We start from the raw sequence: 25,766 nt of genomic DNA on the forward strand, positions 1-25,766 counted from the left end.
AAACAGCCTTATCACTGATATGGTGAAAGTTTTACTGGTTTACATGGAAGATCAAACCAGCCACAACATTCCTTTAAGCCAAAGTCTAATCCAGAGCAAAGCCCTAATTCTCTTCAATTCTGTGAAGGCTGAGAAGAGAGGAAGCTGGAGAAGAAAGGTTTGAAACCAGCAGAGGCTGGTCCATGAGGTTTAAGGAAAGCAGCCATCTCCAAAACATAAACATGCAAGGTGAAGTAGCAAGTGCTGATGGAGAAGCTGCAGCAAGTTTTCCAGAAGATTTAGATAAGATCATGGATGAAGGGGGCTACACTAAACACGATTTTCAATGTAGATAAAACAGCCTTCTGGCCAGGGCCAGTGGTTTACAACTCTAATCCCAGCATTTTGGGAGGCAGACGCGGGAGGAACAGTTGAGGTCAGGAGTTCAAGACCAGCCTGGTCAACATGGCGAGATGCTGTCTCTACTAATAATACAAAAATTAGCCGGGCATGGTGGCATGTGCCTATAATCCCAGCTACTTGGGAGGCTGAGGCAGGAGAATCGCTTGAACCCAGGAGGCAGGGGTTGTGGTAGGCCGAGATGGTGCCACTGCACTCCAGCCTGGGCAATAGGGTGAGACTCCATCTCAAAAAAAAAAAAAAAAGAAAGAAACAGCCTTCTCGTGGAAGAAGATACCATCTAGGATTTTCATGGCTATCAAGGAGAAATCAATTCCTGGCTTCAAAGCTTCAAACGACAGTCAGACTCTCTTATTAGGGGCTAATGCAGCTGGTGACTTTAAGTTGAAGCCAGTGCTCATTTACCATTCCAAGAACCCTAGGGCCCTTAAGAATTATGTGAAATGGCCGGGCGCGGTGGCTCATGCCTGTAATCCCAGCACTTTGGGAGGCCGAGACAGGTGGATCACAAAGTCAGGAGATTGAGACCATCCTGGCTAACACGGTGAAACCCCGGTCTCTACTAAAAATTAGCTGGGTGTTGTGGTGGGTGACTGTAGTCCCAGCTACTCAGGAGGCTGAGGCAGGAGAATGGCGTGAACCTGGGAGGCGGAACTTGCAGTGAGCTGAAATCACACCACTGCACTCCAGCCTGGGCGACAGAGCGAGACTCCGTCTCAAAAAAAAAAAAAAAAAAAAAAAAAAAAGAATTATGCAAAATCTACTCTGCCTGAGCTTTATAAATAACAACAAAGCCTGAATGACAGCACATCTGCTTACATCATGGTTTACCGATTTTTTTTTTTTTTTTGAGCCAGAGTCTCCTCAGTTGCCCAGGCTAGAGTGCAGTGGCGCATCTCGGCTCACTGCAACTTCCATCTCCCAGGTTCAAGCTATTCTTCTGCTTTAGCCTCCCAAGTAGCTGGGATTACAGGTGCACACCACCACACCTGGCTAATTTTTGTATTTTTAGTAGAGACAGAGTTTCACCCAGGTTGGCCAGCCTGGTCTCGAACTCCTGACCTCAAGTGATCCACCCACCTCGGCTCCCAAAGTCCTAGGATTACAGGCATGAGCCACTGTGCCTGGCCGGTTTTCTGAATATTTTAAACCCACTGCTCAGAAAAAAAGATTCCTTTCAAAATATTACTGCTCATTGGTCTTGGTCTCCATCAGAGCTCTGATGGAGGTGTGCAAGGAGACAAATGTCGTTTTCATGCCTGCTAACACAACATCCATTCTGCAGCCCATAGAGCAATTTCAATTTTCAAGTTTTTTTTTTTTTTTTTGAAATGGGAGTCTCGCTCTGTTGCCCAGGCTGGAGTGCAGTGGCACGATCTCAGCTCACTGCAACCTCCACCTCCAAGTGATTCTCCTGCCTCAGCCTCCCTAGTAGCTGGGATTACAGGAACCCGCCACCATGCCTGGCTAATTTTTGTATTTTTAGTAGAGACAAGGTTTCACCATGTTGGCCAGGCTGGTCTCGAGCTCCTGATCTCAGGTGATCCACTCGCCCCGTCTTCCAAAGTGCTGGAATTATAGGTGTGAGCCACCGCACCCGGCTAGTTTTGAGTGTTTGTTACTTTTTATTGTTGTTACCTTTGTTTTAATGTTTAATTGTAAACTTAGATAATTAAAAAATGTTTTTTATTTTTTATTTTTTAGTAGAGACAGGGTTTCACCATGTTGTCCAGGCTGGTATTGAACTCCTGACCTCAAATGATACACTTGCCTCAGCCTCCCAAAGTGCTGGGATTATAGGTGTGAGCCACTGAGTCTGGCCTTAACTTTTAATAATAGTTGTCTTTAACAACTGGCTCAAAAAATTCCTGAGGCTGGGTGCGGTGGCTCACGCTTGTAATCCCAGCACTTTGGGAGGCCTAGGCGGGCGGATCACGAGGTCAGGAGATCGAGACCATGGTGAAACCCCGTCTCTACTAAAAATACAAAAAAATTAGCCAGCCGGGCGTGGTGGCGGGCACCTGTAGTCCCAGCTACTCGGAAAGGCTGAGGCAGGAGAATGGCGTGAACCTGGGAGGCGGAGCTTGCAGTGAGCCGAGATTGCGCCACTGCACTCCAGCCTGGGTGACAGAGCGAGACTCCGTCTCAAAAAAAAAAAAAAAAAAATTTCCTGAAAAATTTAATAATGTACTTGCCTCTAACATATCACATCTGAGGCTCCCCCCAGGGCAGGCCCTGTCTTTCCTCATCAGACTGATTTGGGCTCTGCCATCAGGCTGGGACCTTCTCACTTATCAAGAGGGGAGAATAATGTCTGCCCCTTGACCCCAGGGCCTTTCCCAGGCTTGGAGGTGGCACAGTGCCCAACAGCTGCTCTGAGAGGCAGACTGTGTTGAACAATCAGAAAACAGGCAGCGTGCATGAGCCAGGGTCAGTGGTGGGTTCACCCAACCTGCAGTTAGGGGCAGCAGCTGCTCCTGAGACCCCGGCAGGACCCCTACTCAGAGAACAGCCCCCAACTCTCCCAGACACCTACCCAGACCAGAAACATGCTCTCCCCGTCTGGTCACAGGGCCAGAACTCTCCATTGGTGCTGCCCTACAGGGCTCTCCCAGCCTCTCAGACACACCAGGAACATGCTATGGGACTGCCCCTCAGACCAGCCCCGATACGCACTCGGCTTATCTTCTCTTCTAGGAAACCTGTGGTCAGGAGGGTTCTGGACTTTGCGTAGACCACACTGTGTGTTTCAGAGTAGGACCTGGCTTCCTTGGTCCTCCATCCAAAAGGGCCAGGCAGAGGCTTCTACCACCCAGTCTCTGCCCTCGGCTCACAGTGGGGTCTGGCCTGCACCCTCTCCCCCTTGCCAGGTGGGGCTTTTTGGGGAGTTCAGGGACAGCCTAGTCACGGTCTCTGCGCTTGGGTAAGTGTTGGTGCCATGCCGCATCTCCAGGGGCAGAGGCCACACATTGAGACTGTAGAGCGGGGTTAGGGGGCACTCACTGATGAGGGCCGATGCTGTGTCCAGCTTGGGATCGTATGGACACTTGCCCTTCCCTGACTCGAGTCGCTCAGGCTCCAGGTAGAAGATGTAATCCTGCAAGGCAGAGCGGGGCTCAGCATCGTCCAGGCCAGTCCCTCAGCCAGGAAGGGTAAGGGTCACCAGGCTCCCAGGGTGAGAATGAGCCCCCAGGCATACCCCAAGCCCACCCCCTACACTCCCCAGAGCTCTTTGGCCTTAAACTCCATCCAGCCAGGTCTCCCAGGGCAGGGCCATGCTGTGGGCTCCAAGGAAGGTGCTTCCTAGTCCCAGGTCTTAAGGAAGACCTGGGGACCAAGTCTCAAGGGGCCCTGCCTTGGGGGCTATGAGATGGACATGGAGTGGGTTTGTAGGGGCTGAAGCCCCTCCATGCCAGCTGGCTCATAAAGATACTGGCCAAGGCCCCCTGGGCTACAGAGGCACAGCTCTTTGCTGTGGCTGCCTGTCTTGGGTCAAGAAGGAGTTGCAGACCTGGCCAGGGCAAGAGTGACTGGTTAAGGGCCCGGGGTCCTGTCCTTTTGCCATCAGGTCTAGCCAGGCCAGAGAGCTCTAAGGTTACTGTATCCTCAGGCTTTGTGTCCTACCTGTGGTCCTCAGGATGGACCAATGGGCCATGACCTTTCTCCTGCCCCTCAGCAGAGCCCCCAGGCTCCACATCTCCCCAGGGAGCCAGGAGTCAAGGAGTCCAGCCCAGACCACATGGAATTCACAAAGCCCCCTGTGCCTCCCAGCCCAGCCTGCAAGATGCTAGGAGGAAGGTTGGAAAAGGCACTGGGACAGGGGTGAACACAGAGGCCACAAGAGAAAGCCAGGCAGAGGGAGGGAAAGGGGCAAGGAGAGAGGAACAGAGGCAGGAGGAGGTGGCAGCAGGTGGCAGGATGGTGATGGGAAGGTGCACACAGGCCTACTTCCAGTTACACACTGCACACGTGACTTCCTACACACACAGGGGTGCACGCACAGCTCTGAACATATCATTGCCAGCACACAGAACCCCCTGCTCACACCATGGACACACACACACAGAATCCACACGATCCTGCATTTCTGCACTCCCCACCACAAACATGCTCTGTCATTCACCGGCAGCCCCTGCCCCCCTGCCCGCCCCTGCCCAGCCCCAGCTCTCCCAGCCCAGACCAGACCCAGGTCATGACTAGTGGACAGATACCACCCGGGAGAAGAGCGCCCCAAGCACATGAGTGTGCAGGACACCTGTGTCCAGAGATGACCCATGGGAGGCGTGGGGCACGGACACCTGGGGATAAGGTGTCAGACTGCACTCATGTGACACTTTCCACTCTGGGTGCTGAGTGAGGAGTGCCCACATCCACACTGGTGTGTGCTCTTGTGTGTCTACACACATGCTTTCTGAGGGCTAAGGCATGGCTGTCCCCAGGGCTCCTGTCTTCCCCACCTGGCGGCTTCATTATTTCTTGCCTGCAGGGGTCATACTGAGGCTGACATGAGTCCAGCTGGGCATGCCTTCTGAGCCTGAGGGTACTTCAGGGGAAGGGGTGGGGACAGGGTATGGGCACAGAGGTAGAGGGGAGGCCCTGGGGAGGCTGGCCTCAGGTGCAGGCCCAGGGTGAGTTCTGCTCAGAGGCAGTGCTGCCTGGCAAAGGCCTGGAGGGATGAGGCCCACCTGGCGTGGGGCTGTGGGCGTCGGGCGGAGGGCACCATCCGTGGCTCTGCTGCCGCGGCCTCTAACTGCCTGCGTCTGGGTCCATGGTGTGGCCTGAGAAGACGAGGAACAGGGGTTAGAGCTGGGGGTGGCAGGGGCTGGGGGAGCGGGCTCGGGCTGCCAGCCTCTAACACCACACAGGCCAGGAACACACGTGAACACGTGGGTCCCCCAGAGCATGTCTATGCGTATCACACAGGCTTGGCACACGCCTGCACACACAGGTGCCCCTCAGATCCAGTCACTCTCACACATGCCCTACAAGTTCACACCAGCTCACACACATGCCCACATGGAAATGGAAAAGGGTGGAAGCAGGCAGGAAGGGGCAGAGCTGGGGAAGGGGCAGCTCCTCACAACCCCGGCCCTGGGGGAGGAAGGCAGCTCTCCCCCAGGCCACATGGTAGAAGCTGACCCAGGTGTCCAGCCTCCCATTGCAAGGCTGGCCCCCACCAGGCCCTCTGGCTTGGCCATGGGGGCACGGTCCACAGGCATAGCCAAGAGAGCTGTTGCCACATATGGAGCAAGTGCTTACTATGTGCCAGGCACAGTGCTAGGAGCTTTGGGAGCTTTAGCTCACTGCCTCCTCCTCACACTGACCTGTGAGAAAGGCAGCGGTTAGCCTCATTTTCAGGTGAAGAAACTGAGGCTCAGCGAGGTGAAAGAAGTCACTCACCCAAGGTCACAAGGCTCGGAAGCGGCAGGGCTGGGGCTGAAGCCCCTCCTCCCATCAGGACCCTGGGATGCAACCACCAGCGGGGGCAGCACAGGGCCAGGGTGGCTGGGGCTTACCTGGGCGCGGCGTCCGCGGTTCACATAGGTGCACATGGGGTTGTAGGCACCTGTCCCGCACACATACAGATGTGTTCGGTTCCAGGGCTGGATGAGCCTGACGAAGTTCCCACACTCACCCTGGGGCCAGAGGGAAGGCTGCATAGGTGCCCTGGCCAGGCCTGCCCCCTCACTGGGGGCAGTGCCTTCCCACCTGTGGATCCCCCTTCCCACCTGTGGATCCCACCAAACTCACGTTGCCATCCTTGCCTGAGAGCACGCATTCCTCGATGCGCTGTGGGGAGGCTGCCCAGTGTATCTGCAGAGAGTGGGGTCAGAGGGTGCAGCCTTCTGGACATGCCCTGAGCCCTAGGGCTCCGTGCCCACCCCACATCCCACATCAGGGCCAGCCCTTACAATGAGGGGCTCGCGGTTGATGTCGTGCAGGTCCAGGGACAGCACATAGTCCTTGCTGCCCACATACATGCGGTCGTGGTCCTCGTCCTTGAGCAAGATTCGGTAGTCGGTTGTGTTGAGCAGGAAGTTGAAGAAGTGGGCGGTGCCTGTGGCCTTCAACTCTGCGGGTGGAGGGCAGGGCACCAATTAGGACCTTCAGGAAACCATCCAGCCATACCCCCTCTGACAAGGGGGAGACTGAGGCCCTGAGGTTCCCCTCAGGACCCCCACCACACAGTGGTCTTTTTTTTTTTTCCTTCTTTTTTTCTTTTTACAAGATCGAGTCTCACTCTGTTGCCCAGGCTGCAGTACAGTAGTGAGATTGTGGCTCACTGCAACCTCCATCTGCTGGGTTCAAGCGATTCTCCTGTCTCAGCCTCCTGACTAGCTGGGATTACAGGTGTCAGCCACCACAACTAGCTTATTTTTTGTTTGTTTGTTCTTTGAGATGGAGTCTCACTCTGTCACCCAGGCTGGAGTGCAACAGTGCGATCTCAGCTCACTGCAACCTTCGCCTCCCGGGTTCAAGCAATTCTGCTGCCCCAGCCTCCTGAGTAGTTGGGATCACAGGCGCCCGCCACCATGCCCGGCTAATTTTTGTATTTTTAGTAGAGATGGGGTTTCACCACGTTGGTCAGGCTGGTCTCGAACTCCTGACCTCGTGATCCACCTGCCTCAGCCTCCCAAAGTGCTGGGATTACAGGCATGTGCCACTGTGCTCAGCCCATACAGTGGTCTTAAACCTCCAGCTTCCCTTCCTGGATCCTTCTCAACTCCCTCTCCAGTCCCTGACAGACTGGGAGGACAAAGTGGCACAGGTAGGCAGGCCAGGGAAGGCTCCACACCCAAAGCTAAACCCCTGATTCATAGACAGCCCTAGCTAGTCTCTGGGTCCCAGTGAAAGGGCGGTGGGTGTGGGCCAGGGTACGCAACAGCATCAAAGTTTTTGCTCAGGTGGGGGTTAATGCTCCCACGCTCAGGGTGGGGCCAGCCTTCACACAGGGGTTTAAAAGGGTTAATGAGCAGATAGGGGTGTGGCCGGGTATATCTGGGACAGCCTGCAGACTCTGGCATGGAGCCTGGATGCCCTGTTCTTACCCTGGCTGCCCACCAGGCAGAGGGCACAGCTGGTGCACAGCAAGGTCCTCACTTGGTCTGAAGCAGGTTAGCCAGGAGACCAGAAAGCCCTGCTGGACACACTGCCCTACAGACCCCAGCTTCCCCCAGACCCTATAAGGCTGCTAATGGTGGAACTCTCAGGCCACCTTGAATGAGCCAGGACAGTCATTTCTGGGAAAGAGGCTCTCTCCCTGGTGCTACAACCCCGGGGCTAAAGGCAGGGTTCAACTGGGTCCTCTAGTTTCCCTTTTGCATGAGTCCAGCAGCCTTCGCCCTCCAACTCCAGGATGCTGGGGAAAAGTCCTTCCTAAGGATGAAGGACAGGAGGGGGCTCAGACAATGACAGACAAAGGACTCATAGAAGCTTGGGAACCTGCCTCCAAGGGGAGGGAGAGCTGAGGGGTCCCCTCGGCAAGCCCCTTCTCCACCCACCCCCAGCTATCTTTAGCTCAGCAGAAGAGGGAACGCTGTAATGAGGATGATGAATATTCACACACACAGGGGGCTTAAGATAGCAGCACACAGAAGAGCGCATGCATGTATACACGTGGCACAGGCATGCACATGGCGCACACATGTCCTGCCACACATGAGGCACTCACCAAGGGGGTCACACATGTCTCATCTCCCCTCCCCAGCTGGTAACCCATTTCACAGGTGGGGCAGTCAAGGGAGAGGCCTGGGCCAGGCCCCAAGGCACCTGGAGGGGGAGAACAGCTGGGATCCGAGGCCCTAGACACAGCCTGAAGGTGGGGCAGAGGGGGGCCGGGGTCAGGGGGTTCCACCAGCTGACCCAGAGCCCATGTCTGCTCCCAGGGCCTCACTCTGAGAAACTAGTGGGTAAGGAAAGGTCTTGCCCTGCCTGGCCCTGACTATGCGGTGACAAGGGAATGCAGGTGATGACCTTGGCCAACCGCTGGGACGCAGGGACGCCGAGGGATCAAAGGGCCAATCCTGCCTGGCGATGGCCTCACCCGCCTGTCCGGCGGCGCCTCTGAAGTCCTGGGCAGGGCGGCCCAGGCACCTGTCCCGCACCTGTTGTTGGGCCACTTGGAGTCCCCCGCCTGGCCGCTCACCCACAGTGACAACAGGAAAGTAAACATTCCCCCACCCCCAGGGCTGGGAAGTGGCCAGAGAGGAAGTGGGGCTGCCAGTGAAGCCCCCCCAGGCTGGGACAGTCCGCCAGGGGTTATTTATGCCCTGGCTGGGGGCATGGCTCGGTCGTGCCCTTACCCATCCCCTGGGCTAGGGGGCACTTTGGGGGCAATGGCAGGGGGAGGGGGTAGAGGCTTAAGTGGGCGCCTTCAGACATGGGCACTCCGGGTAAGGGGAAGCTTCAGCCATCAAGCCCCCGGGAACCCAATCAGCCATAATCCCCACGCTCCAACCCTGCGCAGCCTTGGGCCTGTATAATCTCAACCCTGCACCATGACTCCCAGAGCTCGAGGCCCAAGTCCGAGTCCCCCACCCTCTCGCAAAGCCCCAGCACTCCCAGGCTCCAGCTCCCTCTGTGAGAAAGGCCGTAGAGAACACTCAGAGGATGAGGAAACTGAGTCCCAGCTTAGGGGCAGGAGATTGGCCTCGACCCTCCCTGCCCCCTGCCCCAGTCTGCCCCTGGGTGGAGGTGGGGGTGGAGGGAGCCCCTTGCTCAGTTATCGAACACCCGCTGTGCACAAAGCCCTGTGCTCGCAATACCAAGGGCACAGGGCACAGGGAAGGGACGTGACATGCCAGAGTGCATGGGGGTGGGATTCCCACCCAGGTCCATGGCTGAAGGAGGGGGAGGCCCAGGCGAAGCCAGTCCTGGTGGGAGAGACTGCCTGCCAGGAGGGCCAGGGCCGGAAGGCGACTTGCTCCCCATGGACAGGGCACATGACTCAGGACCTGCAGGACCCCGCCCAGTGGCCACGGGATATGGCGTCAATGGCTCTGGTGTCACAGGACGTGACGCTTTGGTCACTGTGGAAACTGTGGGGGAGGGGGAGCCCCAGGAGGCCGCGCATGGTGGGGAAGGGGTGGGACCCAGGATCAGGGATCCTTGGCTGTGGCTTGAGTTTCTGGGTGAGCTTCATGACCTGAGTTGGGGGCACTCTTGCTCTCTAAGCCTCATTGTCTAGTCTAGACCATCTCTCAGGCCTTCCTGGTACTGATACTCAAAGTGACCCTGAGGATCAGTGACCCCGTTCTGATCTCAGAGAGAGGCTCAAGGCCTGGCATCCCTCGGGTCTTCCCCCAGCCCATCCTTCACGGGTGTCTCTGCCTTTCAGGGAAAAGAGAGTGGGATGGGGTCCCAAGTCCTTCCCCAAGGAAGCAGGCTTCCAGGTGTCACTATCTCTTGTAGGGCATCCACCCCCATTCCCACCCCAGCTACCCCATTTCCCAGTGCTAGATTGGGGAGCAGAGAGGGCTATAAGGCAGGAAGGGGCCTCCTGTGGACTCAGCTCCAGCCTTTCCAACTCCAGTGTGTCCCTACCCCATCCCCAACCCACAGGTGCAGAGCTAAATCCCAAACCATTCATCCAAACTCAGCCTACCAGAGGGGAACCAAGGTGGAAGGGGTGGGAACTTCCCTGGGCCCCAGAGCAAAGCAGGTGTAAGGTTCCAGCCTTCTCAACCCACAGCTGGACTTCTGACCCCACTCATGCCAGACTGTAGTGAAAAGGGAAACAAGGAGCCCTGTGACAGCCCTGCACCCCCAGCTGCAGACAGGAAGACTGAGGCCCAAAGGAGAGTGGTACTCAACCCAGGTCACAGGGTGCCCTGTCCCCTGCTCCCCACTCCACCATGAGGCAGAGGAACTGGGAGCCTTCGCTCCTCCAAGAAGCCTGAGTCAGAGCAGGGGGTGGGCAAGTGGCCCTGGGTATCTTCCTCCAAAACCTGCCGTCAGCAGGTGCCAGATCCTACCAGGCCCCAGCTCCCTTAAGGGACAGGGACTTGGGACAGAAGGAACAAAGGAACCTGGGACCTGAGGTGGCATCAGTGGGGGGCAGGGCTGATGCACACCCAGCCTGGTCATGTCCTACGGCCAGTCCCCACATCTGCTCCACTTGTCCCACACCCGGCTCTGGCAGCAGGAGCGCCATGCCTCCTTGAATGCCATGGCAATGTTGAGCGAGGGGCTGGGCATGATCAAGGGTTCTGTGGGGATCAGGACTCCAGCCCAGAAAAGCTTTGACCTTAGTAGGAGGAAGGGTGGTGTGCCTGGGTGCTGTCTCCTGGGAAGGGCTCCCCACCCCCAAAGTCTCACCCAGGCTGGGCACAGGTTGGGAGGGGTGACATCCGGGAAGGATTTTCCCGTCATCGGGAAGGAAGAGCCTTTTCTGGCATCAGACACCTCATTTCCGCAGCCGTTCCAGGCCTCCAGGACTCTCTCATGGCCGTCAGGCACTTGGGGTCCCGGCCTAAAGCGGCCTGGCGCAGGTCCAGAGTCAGGATCTTCTCAAGGCACAGGGGGCTGGGTCCTGGGGGCCCCCTGGTCCCTCATATCTGGGAAGCAGCTGGTGACACCTTACTTTAAAGGTGGGGGCAGGCGAGGGCAGGCACTGAGGAGGCGTGTCCACAGCCCTCACCCGCAGACCCCAAGTGGGCAGCCCCTACCCCTTGCTGCTGGTCTCCAGGACATCAGGTCTGCGTCCAGTGAGGCGTGGGCTGCTGCAAAAAGAGGGGTCTTGGAGCAGAGGTGGGCAGCCCGCCCCCTTGGTTATAGCCCCACAAAGCAGCAGGCCCTGACTGACAGCGTCACCTCCCCCAGCAGTGATGGGGACTGGGGGTGATAGACAGATCCCTGCAGCCTAGCTCAGACCTCTGACCTCTAGTGAGCCAGTGCAGCCCTAATCCCTGAGCTGAAGAGAGATGGGACTGGGGGCCAAGGGGAGGCGCCAGCCTGGGTCTTTGTCAGTGTTTCACCCGCCGGAAAGACAGATCTCCTGACCTTCTGAGGAGGGAAACTGAGGTAGCCAAGGCTATGGTAGCAGTGGCGGCAAGAGGCATGGCAGGGCCCAGGTGGTCCCTACTGGATACCCCCACAGGATCCAGGAAGGGGTGGCCCCAGCCCTTTTATCACTCCCCAAAAGCTGTGAGGAGCCCCAGAGGAAGGCCTGGGGACTGGGCTGGCCCCCTGGCTCTCGGCCTAATCCTCTTTTAATGAGCGGCCAGCCGGAAGGCCTCAGCCCATGGCCACAGACCTGCAACCCTGGGAACCCCAGCCAAGCTAAGTGAGGGGGGCAGGGAGGCCCAGATGCCTTTGCACGTACCTTCCCCCTGCTTGGCATACCCACTTACACCCCAATGCCACCCTGATCAGGCCAACCCAGGGCCCACCATGTGCAGAGACACACCTGAGTGACACCTGCCTTGTGCTCCCACAGACCCACTCTTGGGCACTTACCATTTGTTCAAGCCCAGGTCCCATATGGGGCTGGGCAGGGCAGCCTATCACTGCTGATCTGGGGTAGCTCCCCCAGTTCTCCCTTTTCCCCCTATGCTCTGGATGGGAACCCTAGAAGCCAGACCCCAGCTGCACCCTCCCTGGGGAGAGGCTCCAGGTTCCTCTGACCCTAAGCCCCTCGAGATCTGCCCCCGCATACCATCTCTAGCCAGGCCTTCCAGATTGGAGACCCAAAGGGCCTCCCTAGGAGCCATCCACACCAACCCCCGCTTCCCCCCAGGTAGGTGAGCCAGGTCGGTGCCAATAAAACCAATTACAGCCACTCTCACCCAATTAGCAACTAATTATGGTCTAGTAGTCCATTCAACATAATTAACATGTAAATGACTCCGCGTGTTTTTATTCAATAACCGCTCTGATTGAATTTAATTTAAATGTCTGAACTGGGGACCCAGTTACCGTATTTCACCACCTAGAGCTGCCACTCTAGGAAATGCGGTGGCAGATGTTGGCTCCTCCAGGGCAGAGGGACCCAAGGCCAGAGGCCAAGGGGACAGGCGCCACTGGCTCTGGCAAGGTGGAGATGGTTATGGTCTCTGTATGCCTGACACATCTATCCCAGGGGTGCAGGGAGTTGGTGAGGTCAGAAGAGCCCCAGTGGGACCCTCAAGATGGGAAATCCCCTGGAACGAGGGGCCCCTTTGCAAGGGCTACTGTAAACATCCCAGCTGTTCAGTAAACACCGAACAGGGGTAAGAGCCCAGCTGGGCCAAAACGCCGCTGTACACTTCCCTCCCATTTCAGTGACTGAAGGCTGGGGGCAGGGGGCAGGGGGCTGGGGCCAGCAGGTCCAGGCATGCTGTTCCCACGCCCGTTCCGCCCCAGTGCTCACCTACTCCGCCCAGGACAGGATAGGCTGAGGGCACAGCTCAGCCTCAAACCAGGAAAAGCCAGAAGTGACCGGGCAGCAGGATCACTCCCTGACTCTCCAGCTGGAACCAGGGGATCCATGCCTCATCCCCGAAGGACACCCAATGACTTCTGACCTTCTGTCCCAGCAGATGGGGTCTCTCCAGCCTCGGCACCTTCACTGACCCCTACCTTCCCCATGGTCCTTGCACCTGACCATCCTAGGCCTGGGCTGGTAGTTCCAGAGGCCTAGACGTCCCACTTGGAACTTAACAGTGTGCATGGTTGCCTGTGAGAATACATTTGGGCATTCACCAGCCGGGCAAGTCAGGGCTCCGGCTCAGCTTTGGAAGGACACTGTGGTCAAGAGACCTGGTCCTGAGCAGGGGGTGGGAGAAGATGACCAGACAAGCAGATCACACAGGAATGTGCCCCAAGAAGTATGAAGGGGATGGAAAGAGGGGCTCGCTCTGAAGGGGAGGGCTGCACTGATCCATTTCTCAGGTGGGGAGAGTGAAAAGGCCACTCAGTGAGTGCCTCCAGTTTCAGAGGCCCCCCGGGGGACCCATCCCCTCCTCCCACATTCCAGACCTGGCCCGGAAACCCCTCACTCCTTCCTCCACCACCTCCTCCTCCCCATGACTGCAAAAGACAACAAACTCTCCATGGCTCATTTACTCTGATAAATCACCCAGACAGACAGGCCAGGAGGGGACCAACAGGCTGGTGGGTGTCAAAACCCTCCCCCTCCCCTGGGCCCAGCCCCCATCTCTGCGGCCTTCCTCAGATTCCTGCGGTCCCTGCAGCCCCTTCACATCACCCACCCAGAGATTCCCAGGATGTTCCAGACAGTCTTAGCCCCTCCCCAACATTCTGAGGGGGAAACCAAGGCACAGGGCAGACAGGTGCATGCTTGGGGTCAGCCTTGGAGGATGCAGTGAGGCTGGGTTAGGACCTCAGCAGGACTCAGCCGGTAGCCAGTCAAGGGCAGGCAGTGAGCGCTCTGCACAGCCCCAGGCCCAGCCAGGAAGGCGCTGTTAAAAATGGCAGTACAGGCAGCCCCGGGAGAGGCCCCCTGGAGTGCTACCCACTCAGCCTTGGAGCTGTAGGAGCCCAACGGGCTCCCGAATTCTAGCTGCTCTGCCAATTGTAGTGTATGACCCTTAGAAAGCAACCGTGCTGGCTGAACAGCAGACACACAAGGCAGTGGACTCTGGCCGGGGGGAAATGAGGGCATCAGCACCAAGCCCCAAGTGGGAAGGAACAAGGCTCTTGGCTGGGTACAGAGACGTCCGAGGAAAGAGCATGTCCGGGTAGGAAGCCAAGAGGGGTGGCAAAGGGAGGGGTGGAGGCAAGGGGGAGTAGGGGGAGGAAGGAAGGAAGGAGAGTGGGGGAAGGGGGATCCGGAGCTGAGGCTTCCTGATCCCTGGAGGGGCCGGTTGCTTTGGGTCTGTCTTTGCCCTGCAGAGATGCACCAGATAGCCAGTGCTCCCCTCGGCCCAGTGAGAGTGCCAGAAGTCAGCCCAGCCCGTCAGCCCGGATGAGCCCCACTCTCTCCCCAACAGGCTAGCCCCCCAATCCTAGGCCAGCAGCTACTGCCCAGACCCCATTCTTTGCTGGGTCAGGACCAGTGGTCAGGGACTGGAGCCCAAGAGGCCTCCACCCTCTCCCTGGGGCTGCCCAGCAGCCTGGGTGGGGGGCTGTAGGCCTGCCAAGCTCTGGCACCCACGTGAGCTAGGCTTTGGATTCAGACCATAGCCTCTGGCATCCAGGCCTCTGGCAAAGGCCCTCTTGCTATTTCTAAGAAAAATGCAGCAGGAATCCTCTCTGCTTCTCCAAAGCTCCCAGGGCTTCTTGAGGCGGGGCTCAGATTCCCAGGATAGCACCAGGCCAAGCCAGGCAAACATGCTTTCTGCCCAGCCCTGTAGATGCCTGAGTGAGCAGCCCAGGTCTGGTCACCCCTAGGACACACGGCAGGAGCTGGAGCAGCATTCACAGAAGGAGTTATTGCAGCCAACTGTGCGCCCCAACCAGGCCTTGGAGCCAGTCTCTAGGGAGCTACTTCCAAGGCATCACTCCCGCCAAATGCATCCATATCACTGGAATTTTTCCACAATACATATTTAGTACCTCTGCCATGAGGAAAAAGAGCTTAAAAACCAGAAACAGAAAGTAGAACTCTACATCCTTGTCCCAAAAGCAAGACTGCATCTAGCATCTGTCCTCTTCTAGGTGCTGCACCACATGCACCCTCCCTGTGCTCCAGCTCTTCCCTCCCCCACAACCTCCCCTCCCCTGCTCAAGATGCAGCCTCCTCCATGAAGCCTGCCCAGATACCCATGGTAGGAATTTTCCTCCTCCTGACCCTACTCCACCCACTCCACAGGGCTCACGGTCCTTTCTGGAGTCCTTTCCAAATACCATCTCCCTTACCAAAAGTTAGAATTCTGGAGGAAGGGGTGAGGCAGTCTGGGACTCCTTAGGGCACGCCCCTGGACCTGCCCTCACCCGCCTACCAGCCTCAGGATCGCTCCTGGTGACTGAGATTTCTTCCACAGTGACCATACTCACACAGTTAATCCTCCTGACAACACAATGAGGCCAGTATTGTTCCTACTCCCATTTTCCAGAAAAGGCAGTGGGAACACAGAATAACGTTCACCAAGCAAGGTCTACCCGTGGCCAGGATGCAAGCAAGACAGTCTGAGCCCTCATGATGCTGCTTCCACAGGGCCACTGCCATTCCCACCTTACGCAGGAGAAACCAGGGCTCAGAGAGGCTAAGCCACTTGGCTGAACTCACACAGCTAACATTGGTAGAACTGGGTTTTGCCTTTGGGACCAGCTAGCTCAACCACCACCACCACCACCACTTCTGCATTACGCCAAATTTAAGCACCCCACTCTTCTGAGTGAGGAGATGGAGGTCTCCCAGGAGTCAAGGACCAGGTACCCACGGCCCTAAAGCCACCTTCTGAGCTATTACCACCTCTGGAGGAGTCAAGGGGCCGGAGGTGCATACACACAGGTGCAGACAGCCAAGAGCCCACTCTGAGGCTCACTGTCTCCCAAGCTGCAGGGTGAAAGATGCCTTTATGGGCTGGGGTGAGATTTTTATCTTGGCGGTTTCTCTTTAAATTCTTTACGATTACGAAGCAGCGGAGGCTGCCAAGGAACATGATTTACTCCTTGAGCATGCACCAGCTCTTCGCTTAGTGCCAAGGGAAGCTGGAGCCAGGGAAGGAGGGGCGGGCATCATGCCAGGGAACTAGAGACAAGGCCTGTGTTGCGGAGGCCCAGACAGTGGCGGTCCCATCTGAAGCTCCACTGGACCTGGAAGGCCACAGCTGAAAGCCCCAGCCCCTGGCCTGGCTGACCCAGGCTGGGCGTCAGGCAGGTTCTCCAACAAGCGCAAGGACCCTGTCTCCATTCTCTCCAAAGACCAATTCCTAGCCAGTTGGGGGATGGGCAGCTTCCAGGACCTCCCAACTCCAAAGCGGCCACTTCCAAGTCTCTCAGGAGTAAGGCAAGTTCCGATTTCCAGAAAACTGAAACTCCAGATCTGGGCTCAAGGGATCTGGGCTCAAGTTCATGCTTTAGGTCTTCCTTCCTCCCTCATCCTGGTGCATCCTGGAACACCCACCCTCCCTTGCTTGTGAGCTCCAACCTCCACTGTAGCTGCCAGAGCCACCTGACCCCCGCCCAGCTCCCTGGTGCCACACTGGCCTCGAAGCTCCTGGGCCTACTCCCCCTCCTCCCCCACCAAAGCCCCATGCCTTGCTCTGGCTGGCCAAGGAGCCCCTATGGGGCAAGAGCAGGTCCTCTAGCTCTCCAGCCCCACCCCTACTCCTGCACCAGGCCTGAGGGCTAAGGCCCCATCAAGGCTTGCCAGAGGCACCTCAACTCACATCAACTCCTGAGGGGAAGTCAACAGGCTGTGACCCTTCCTAACCCCTAATCTCATCATCTGCAAACCTGGCAACCTTGGTCCTCTGATGCCACATGCAAATGATGTGAGCAGTGGCACTGTTCTGGACTATTGGCCCAGAGGGCCCAAACTCTAGGCTGCTCCGGAACAGGAGCCCTTTCCTCTCTTAGGCCCTGGTGTTCCCATCTCTGACATGAGAGGCCTTCATAGGGACTCTGCTCAATGGAAGGGCCGGAGTGATGGAGGGCCGGATTTATAGCCTGGAAATAAGCAAACCCCAATTCCGTTGCTTCAGCAGACAGAGGGCCTGGGGAGCCTGCCCAATGCAACCCCAGCCCTTTCTTTGGGAAACGAGGCTAGGAAGGCTAAACCAGCACTGCAGAATGCTGGAATCTTCCTTGTTCCTAGCTCATGCGAAGGGTCTGTGCCTCTAGCACCACCACCATCCCTGCCCTCCACTCTCAGTCCTGGGACAGCCTCAGGCAGCAGGCGGATGCAGGCTCCATCTCAGTCCTGCTCCCGAGTGACCTGGGAAGCCACTCGGCCCCCGCAAGCCTCCTTCCTCACAGGAAACCTAGGCAGACCCTCCTCAGGCCTTGGAGGGACCATTGCTTGGTTATCCTCATGGACTCCTACTACTATTTCGATTATGTTCATCTTTCCTGACCTCCCCTGGCAGGGTGACCTTCTGCTCCCTCTCCCTACTTCTGCCTCAGCTTCCCTAGCAGCACAACTGTCTCATGTCATCACAGGGTCCTTCTACCCCACCAAACATCTCTTGGCCCCAATCCCTGGCCAAACCCAGCCCAGGCAGCAGCAGTGTGTCGTGGGGTAGCTTCCTGGGAAAAAGTAAACACTCTCCAGGCTGAACAAAGGGCCTGGCAGGGCCCTCACACCTCCCTACTGCTGCCACAGAGGGAGGTGGTGCCCCAGAGCCTTGGTCATCTCAGGGTGGGGGAAGGAAGAGCTTTTTCTCTGAGACTTGGCAGTGATTCTGCGGTGTAGGGGACTCCAGGCCCAGGCACGGATGGGTGAAGGAAGGAGGGTCTGTCCAGGCTTCCAGCCCAGGCTCCACTCTCTCAAGAGCGAGGAATGTACAAACACCTCACCTGCTCCTGGAAATCTCCATTTGACCCTCACTTCTGCCTGATCTTGGCTGTGCTGCTGAAGCCCAGAAGCTGGGCCATAGGAGCCCCCCTAATCTGAGGAAACCCTGGGCTGCTTGACCCTCACACCCTTCTGGCTCTAGACCTGGCTGGGGTGCCCAGGCGGATGGGCGGGCAGCAAACCCAAGCCTGGCCCAGTTCCTGCCTTTGTTCCTTTATCTACCCTGGGGAGTGTGGCCCCTTATGCCAGCACTTCTAGCTTGGAGGGTCCAGCCCTACCCAGGCGGGAACCGGCACCTCCCCACTGCAGCAGGACCCAGGGCAGGGCAGGGAGTGCCCAGCCTGAGCCCCTGAGGAATGGGGTGTCAACTGCTGTGTCTATCCAAGGCACAGATGAAAACACTATGACATGGAGCCACAGTGACCAGCAGTGCTTCTGAGAGTAACCTTTTCTGTGCCACCCACGTGTACCCTGGGAGGAAGATGGTGGGAGCCCAGTTTCTTGAAGTGTTGGTCTCCATTCTCACTCCACACACACTTGGTGAGGGCCTGCTCCTCACTGAGGGCCACTTCATGTGTGCATAACCAGGCTGAGACCACCCAGTGTGGAGGGATACACAGGGCCTGGTACACAGCAGGTGCTGGGCTCCCAGGTGGCCCAGACCAACTGGGTATCCATTGCTTTTTCCACCAGCTTGACTGTGAGCACCCTATCTTGTTCACCACAGAGTCCCCAGCACTCAGCACGGGGCCTGCCATACAGTAGTAAGTGAAGTCTAAGCACAAAATTAGGACACGAGGCCAGGTCGGAACAGGCAAGGTCATTCAGGGCAGGGGAACCTGCCTGTGCAAAGGCACAGGGGCCCTGGGATGGGTGGCCCCAGGCGCGCTGCAGCCCCACCCCAGGCCGCCACGACAGGCAGCACCCAGGCTGGCTGCCAGTGAGCTCAGCTTTTAGTCACTGCGGGTGTCGGCTTCAGAGCTAATTGAGAGGGAATCGACCTGACGCGATGTGGGCGCTGGCAAGGCCAGGACACCAGGGTTCTATTTCTGGCTTTGCCTCTGCCTCTTGCCTGACCTTGTCCCTGCCCTTGCCTGAGCCTCAGTTTCTCTCTCTGGAAAACAGGAACAAAAGCCTTTGCCCCTGGAGGTCCAGGGAGGCTTAGAAGGAGCACACGGAAGACCCCTCTCTGTTTTGCCCCTCCTGCTCGCTTGCATGCGTGATGACAAAAACAACACCCAGAGCGGACGCAAGGTCCCAGGGGTGTGAAGACCAAGCCACCCCTCCCTTCCACTATTGGGGGAGGAGACACTCTACTCTCGCTGCCAAACCCTGGGCTGGGGAGGGGGTCAGGGGAACTGGCCCCTTCAAGATTTATTAATCTGCTCTAAAGAATTCCACCAGGGAAGGGTGGAGGTATCAGCAGAATAAATATCTCACCTTCCCGGGGCCCGGGGAAGGGGGGTGCTTTCCAGCCCAAACAAATTAACTCTTCTCGGCCCATTTCTCAGGCCCTGCAGGGGACTCCTTCCAAGCACAGCCTCAGAAATTCCAGGAGCCGGGTGACTGGGAAGAGTGATGATAAGCAGCTTACTCCCCCACTCCTCCCATCAAGGGGCAGGGTGGGATGAGGCCAGGGGAGGGGCCCTGCTGGGGGACATGGTGAGGTGAGGGCTGGGCCTCTGCCAAGCCTGAGGAAGGAAAGGTCACCCCAGCCTTTCACCCCAATATGGCTGCCCGGAAATCTGGCCAGCCAGGGCTGAGTCGACCCCACCCAGGGCAGGCGGCTGAATGAAGTTACCTCTGGCCAGAGGAGGGCCAAGGCTGAGAACTCCCAATGACCCCAGGTCCCCCAGGCCCCAGCATGGCCACTGCCTGGGCCATGCCCTGGGCCCAGGGTAGACTCTTCAGACCACACACACCCTTGAGGAAGTGGCTCTCGAGTGAGCCATTTGTACACCCATGTGTGTACCGTGTACGTGCACCTGCCCAGTGGGTTAAGTGCAATGGTGATGGAGCGGGCAACCAGCCTTTCACTCTGCAGACCTCAGCCCATCACTGAAACCTCTCAGCGACTTCTCATCAAAGTGCACACTGGAGCTCAGGCCCTCACAGCAGCACGTGCTCTGCCTGAACCCACCGGCGGCCTCCCTACCAGTCACAGCCAATGGTCCCCTCCTGGATTCTAGGAACCCTTCCCACTTGGAGACCATAGGAAGGCTCCTCGAGCACCCACACCCCAAGAGAGCAGGTCCTGCTCTTCCAGCGTCCAGAGGCTCCAGTGTCTGCCCAACTACCTGACCTTCCACCCCAGGGGCTGCTCAGGGCAGGATCAGATGCATAGCAGTGGCAAGGAGGGGCCGCAGCAGACATAAGTTTGGAAGGAGAGACATTGACACCTCTCCGATTATCATACAGAAAGACATGCCCTACAGACCTCAGGCCACCCAGCCCAGGAACCCACAGTCTGACTCTGGAAGATGCCCAGACTCTGGACTCTTTTGCTAAGTGTCTAAGTGGGTCAGTTCTCCAGCCTTTCTCAGCAAGCCACCATCTCCCCGGTCCCCCTTCTCCCCCACAACCTACGTGGCTGTACAATTTGTCCTGGTTTTGTCCTGACCCACCCTTTCTCTCGTGTGCAGAGGAGCCAAGTGCTATTGTAAAGAGAGGATGATTTCTGGGGAAGAACAAAACAGCTTCTTACCTTTGAATGAGAGCCGGACCCGGGGTGTGGCTGGGAGGTGGTCCTGGGTGGGGAAGGCTGGCCAGGCCCCAGTCAGTAGGGAAGCCCAGAAAAGAAGACTGGCGACAAGCATTGTGGGAGGGGCCTAGGGCCCAGGAAGCACGCTCCACTCTCTAGACACCTGGGAAGGGGAACCAAGATGGGAATGTGTGAGGCAGATGGGGGAGTCCTGCCCTACCAACATTTCCCTTGTTCAATTTCTACCCAAGGTGAACAAAGAGGTTGATGGGTACCTCCACACTTCCACCCCCAGCCTGGGGCCATGAATGCCCCTGTGTGCACACCTCATGTGTGTTCTTTGGCCTGCCTTTGTCTGGGGAGATAGTACCAATGGGCCCCAGCCTGGGGTCACCAGAACTGATGGGGTCTGCTGGAGACTCAAACCCTACCCCTCATGGCATGCTGAATTCCATTCACAGGGCCCAGACCAACCAGGTGATCTTAGGGCTCTTTCCAGCTCCCAGCATGCTTTCTCTTTTCTCCTCTGCATCCGTGCCCAATAAAGTGGGTTACTCCTTCTCCCTCCCACCTGGAGGAATGGGGAACAGATAGGGTACACCCCTGCCTGCTCTAGCCACAGGTCTTCTCCCAGTACAGAGAAACCTAGACCTGATTATTGTGGTAGAGGGGAGGCACGGGAGAGAGTGGGGGAATGAGACACATGCAGACAGCCCAAGGTGGAAGAGAGGGAGCACCAGTCAGAAAAGGAAAGGCAGAGAATGGCAGGGTCCACTTTTACTAAAATCAAAGCAGGAGAGACCCAGGTCAGACAGGCAGAAGGACTTCCTGCCAGGGAAAACTTCCAGCTCCGCCTCTAGAGGGCAAAGAAGGGAAGCTAGGATGGCCAGTGGGCCTGGGGCTGGATCTGGGCCAGCGGCATTGCCCCCTTCAGAATCCCCCACAGCCCCAGCAGGTCCAAGTTTCAATACTGTGTTTTTCAAATATTGTTTCCCCAGGCAGGCTGGCTGTTGGGTAAACGCAGCCCAGCACCAGTTGTCAGAACATATTGCTCCCTCCCGGCACAAACCAGCGCCAACTCCAACCACCACCCCCAACCGGATGCACTGCGGGTGGGGGCATCGAGACTGAAAATGTGAGCCCCATCCCCCGGATCTGCCCTGTGTACTCCCTTCTTCCATGGCAGGCAGGACCCCAGGCCTATCTCTAGGACGCTGGGATGGGAGTTGGCAGTACTATGGCCTGGGACTCCCCTGCCATTGCTGCTCAATGCTGAGGCAAGGCCCAGGCTCCAGTCTGACTCTTAGGCCCCACTCATCAGACCCTGATGACATCCCTAGACCCACCTCCCCCAGCCCTGGCCTCTCCTGCCAAGGCAAACCACTCATGGCTTCTCAGACAGGAAGTGCAGCTTCAGCCTCTTGGCCCACTCCTTATGCGGTGCCCTCTGTGTGAATGTTCTCTCCTGAGGGCCTGGCACGCCGTTCATGGTCCTTCCAGATCCCCTGTCATAGATGCTCCCTCCTGGGGAGGCTGGCTGGGGGACGGGGGAATCAGAACCAGCCCCTCCCCAGGTCTGGGAGGCACAAAGCTAGTGCTGACTGAATGGCAGGCTCTGAGAAGTGGGGGCAGGTGGGAGAAATGGCTGTGCAGCCACCGTCACCCTCAAGGTACACCTGGGAGGCCCCTGATAACAGTTGTGGATATGCACACGTTCACATTTGCAGGCCCACACACGTCCTTACAAGCATGAGTTTGCTCAAGAACTTGACCTGCTAGTGGGGTGGGGCTCAGGGGAGCTGGGAGATACCGTCCTGGCGCAAGATGCTGTCTGAGTCCCTCAGAGACCTTCGATACTACGTATCGGGGGCTCCTGTCAACCTGCCTCCCGCCTCCCCCCTCCCCATGACCTCATTTTTTCCTGCATCCATGTTCATGGTGACAAAGTCAGTGTCACCAAGGACAGGGTTGGAGTCACCCAATGTGTCCAGATAGGTGGGGAGTCTTTCTACTGGGTCCCTACAGGGACTTCCCATCCAAATGCTTTGGCCCTTTAAAGAGGTGAATGCGGGGGGGCTCAAGTCTGCTGGGGCCTCAGTCTCAAGTCCAGGCCCCCTCTTGGACAGCCTGGCAGGTGGGAGAAAGAAGGAGAGGGAAGGAAGAAAAGGAGAAGAAGGACAGGGAGGGAAAGGGAGGGCAAACCCACAGTGCCTTCCCCTCTGCCAGTCCCGAGATTCCTGTCATCCAGCCCCAGCCCCAGAAAAGCCCCCAAGTCACACCAAGCCCAGGTCAGTGGACAGAGGAGGAACAGCCACCGCCACCTGGGAGCCCACCAGGAGGAAAGCAGGGAAGGAGGGAAGGAAGGCTGGTGGGAGGGAGCAAGGGAGGGAGGCAGGCGGGAGGGAGGAGGAGAGAGGGAGGAGAGAGGGAGGGACGGAGGAGAGACGCTTGAACAAAGAAACGAGGAGCTGGGGCTGGCAAGGGGTGCAGGGAAGAGGCGGCCAGAGGAAGGAGTCCGGAGGCAACTGGGGTGGGACAGGGGGCCAGGTGGTCAAACTGTACAGCGGGATCCAGACCGCCCAGGCTTGGAGTTGGGGGTGGGGGTGGACAGCCTGCCTCCTGGAAGGGAGGTTGGCTCCTCCGAGCTGAGGACTGCCTGGATGGAAGGGAGGCAGGAACAGGGGCCGTGGGGGAACATGGGGAGATTATCAACAGCACCCCACCTGCTACCCAGCCCCTCAGATTCCCTCCCCCACTTCAACAAGAGCTCCGTCTCCTTCTTGGCTCCTCAGCTTCCCCATCCCCCAACACCTCAAGGACCAGGAAGCAGAGCCACCCCAGCAGAGCTGGGACTGAAACCCCCCTTTTGTGGCCAGGGTTTCCCAGTCAAGGTCACCTGAGCCTGGCTTCATCCTCCCCCCAAGGTATGCTGAGCAGCGAGGGGCTGAGGCTGGGCTGCCGCCTTCTCTCTGGCCCCTGCTTTCTCTCCGGCCCCCACCTCCCCACTTCCGGGCCTGGCTCCTTCGGAGCTGAAGGGGGAGCAGCAGGAGTAGGCGTGCCTGTGCCCCCCGCCGCCTGCCTAGACACTATACCCTACGGGGTCCTGGCACACCCCTTGGGTAGCCTGGGAAGAGGCGTCAGCTCCATCCAACCCCCTGGGCTGAGATGAGGCTCCCAACCCCTGGGTGCAGTTTTCCCTTCTCTGCAACTAGGATAACTACTGGGAGACTATCTGGGTGAATTCAGGAGGACAGAGGTCCCCAACCTGGCCCAGCTTCTGGGTGGATATACTGGTGTCTTTGGTTGGCGTCTCCCTTACCTCGCCCGAGCAGTAATGTTCTGGTGGCAAAACACAGCTATCTCAAGAATTAGGAGTTATTTATCCAGTGGGGCCCCCAGCCCCAGCTCCAGCCAACTCCCGACAGCACTGCCTCATTCCTAGGCCAACTTTGATACCCTCCTGTCCCATCTGCTGGGGGCAAGCCCGCCAAGCCCCCGCTGTCCCCTGCCCACTTCACCACTGGGACCCTTGGTTTAAACTAGGGATTGACTGCAGGCTCTCCAAGCTCACCTACACCCTACATAGAGCCGTGCCCCTAATCCAGGCAGGACTCTGCTGTAAAAGCAAACCCAAGGTGGCAGCTTCGGGTCAAGGGGCTGGCACAATTCTGGGAGAAATGCCTCAGGACTGGCGGTCCTCCCACCCTGCTGATCTGGGAGACCCCCCACGTGGGGACGGCCAGTATAGCGCTTCCCTTCGGGCTGGCCAGTCCTCAAGTAGAGACACTGAGGTAGGGCAAGCGCACCTACGGGGAAGAGCGCGCCTCAGGCGTTAATGGTAGAGAGAGCTGAGGCAGGAGAAGGGGGATCGGAACTCCCGCTCCGGAAGCGTGAAGGTGGGGGTGTATGAGAGCACCCACCCAGAACCTTGCAGGAAAAAGTTGCTTTGCACATTGGTGACCCCGCAGGCCACATCCTCCACACATCCATACGCCGCCCCGTAGGTAAGGGGTCCGGGCCGCCAGGACAGGTAAGAATCCCAACCCAGCCTTGTCGCTCCTATGTCCGCGGGCAGCCCCCCGGCTCGACGAGACCCGCTCCCCGGACACTTCTGCGGAGTTGCAGTGCCGCGGGTCCCAGAGGGGTCGCGGGGTGGACCGGCCGCCTGCCCGCTCCCTCCCGGTTCCCGCTGCACTCACCTCTTCCGCAGCGGCGGGGCCTGGGCGCCCGGGCGGCGGCGGCGGCACGGAGCGGCTCCCGTTGGGCCGGTCCGCGCTAGCGACCCCCCGGGGCCATGGCCCTGCCCGCGACCTCTCGCCGCTGCGCCTCAGCTGGGATCGGCGCCGCGGCCGCGGCTTAACCGGTTCCGCGGGCTTCGGGCGCGTCAGCAGCCGAGGGCCCGGGCCCCAGCCCGGGCCATGGGAAGGCTCAGGGGCGCTCGGTGCCGCCTCCCCTGGGGCGGGCTGCGGGCGCCCCCTGGCAGGCGCGCCGAGGGCGCATTCCCCAGCGCGGGGCGCGGGCGGTGGCGCGCACTCGGCTTCGAAGCGCTGCGCTCTCCTGGCTGCTGGACCCGGGCCGGGCGGCCGCGCTGGGGCTGCACGGTTCCTCGCGGCGTGCCCTGGTCCTGCGCTGCGCTCGGGGCTCTCCGGACCGCCGCCGTTCGTTCGCTCGCTCTGGTCTCGCGGCTGCCGGCGGGACGGGGCGCTCAGAGCCGCGCGGGGAGCGCCGGCAATTGGCCGCCCGTGGGCGACATTTGCATAGCGCAGCCCCGCCCCGCCCTGCCCGCCCAGCCCCACCCCCGGGGCGGGACCCGCCCAGTCACCGCCCCGCCCCCGCTCCACCTGTCCGTGGGCCGGGCTCAAGGTTCCCAGGCGGTGGGCACCCCGCGCCGGGGGATACTAGTCTGCACCCGGCGCCCCCGCCCCCGCTTCGCGGGCGGCGCCCCCGCCCCGCCCTGGCTTTGTCTCTCTGTGAATACACCGCACACATCGCGCCTGGTGTTTACCCGGGCACTCAACTCCCTGGCGAGACGGGCTGCAGCGCCGGGGAGCAACGAGCCTGCGCTCACCTGAGCACCCCCTTCCGCGTCCCTCATTCCCACTCGCCGCCGGCCGCGCCCCTGGTCCCGTGCGTGGGCCCCACGGCGCAGGACCCCTGACTGCCGGGGCTGCTCAGCAGGTGGCGGTGCAGCCCCTGGGACGGCTGGCACTGCAGGACCTTCCCGCGGGCTCAGCCTCTAGCCTAGGCCAGGTCGGGGGCAGCCCA

At 58.7% G+C, this 25,766-nt stretch overlaps 1 protein-coding gene across 2 annotated transcripts in view; it reads right to left on the reverse strand.

Moving 5' to 3' along the window:
• SEMA3F (semaphorin 3F) overlaps positions 1-25,175 on the reverse strand; it is a 34,241-nt gene extending 9,066 nt beyond the window's left edge. The window contains exons 1-7 of one of the 2 annotated variants that reach the window (XM_055276007.2): positions 24,701-25,175; positions 20,505-20,664; positions 6,312-6,472; positions 6,151-6,213; positions 5,916-6,035; positions 5,085-5,177; positions 3,403-3,496 (exon numbers count right to left, since the gene is read on the reverse strand). In XM_055276007.2, the coding sequence (XP_055131982.1) occupies positions 3,403-3,496; positions 5,085-5,177; positions 5,916-6,035; positions 6,151-6,213; positions 6,312-6,472; positions 20,505-20,616 (643 nt within the window). In that variant the 5' untranslated portion in view covers positions 20,617-20,664; positions 24,701-25,175. The remainder of the gene's footprint in view (positions 1-3,402; positions 3,497-5,084; positions 5,178-5,915; positions 6,036-6,150; positions 6,214-6,311; positions 6,473-20,504; positions 20,665-24,700) is intronic. The other variant, XM_055276017.2, reaches the window with a different exon arrangement.
• Between the last annotated feature and the right edge of the window lie 591 nt (positions 25,176-25,766).

The sequence above is a fragment of the Symphalangus syndactylus genome, chromosome 1 (assembly GCF_028878055.3).
Source record: "Symphalangus syndactylus isolate Jambi chromosome 1, NHGRI_mSymSyn1-v2.1_pri, whole genome shotgun sequence".
In the NCBI taxonomy this organism is placed as follows: domain Eukaryota; kingdom Metazoa; phylum Chordata; class Mammalia; order Primates; family Hylobatidae; genus Symphalangus; species Symphalangus syndactylus.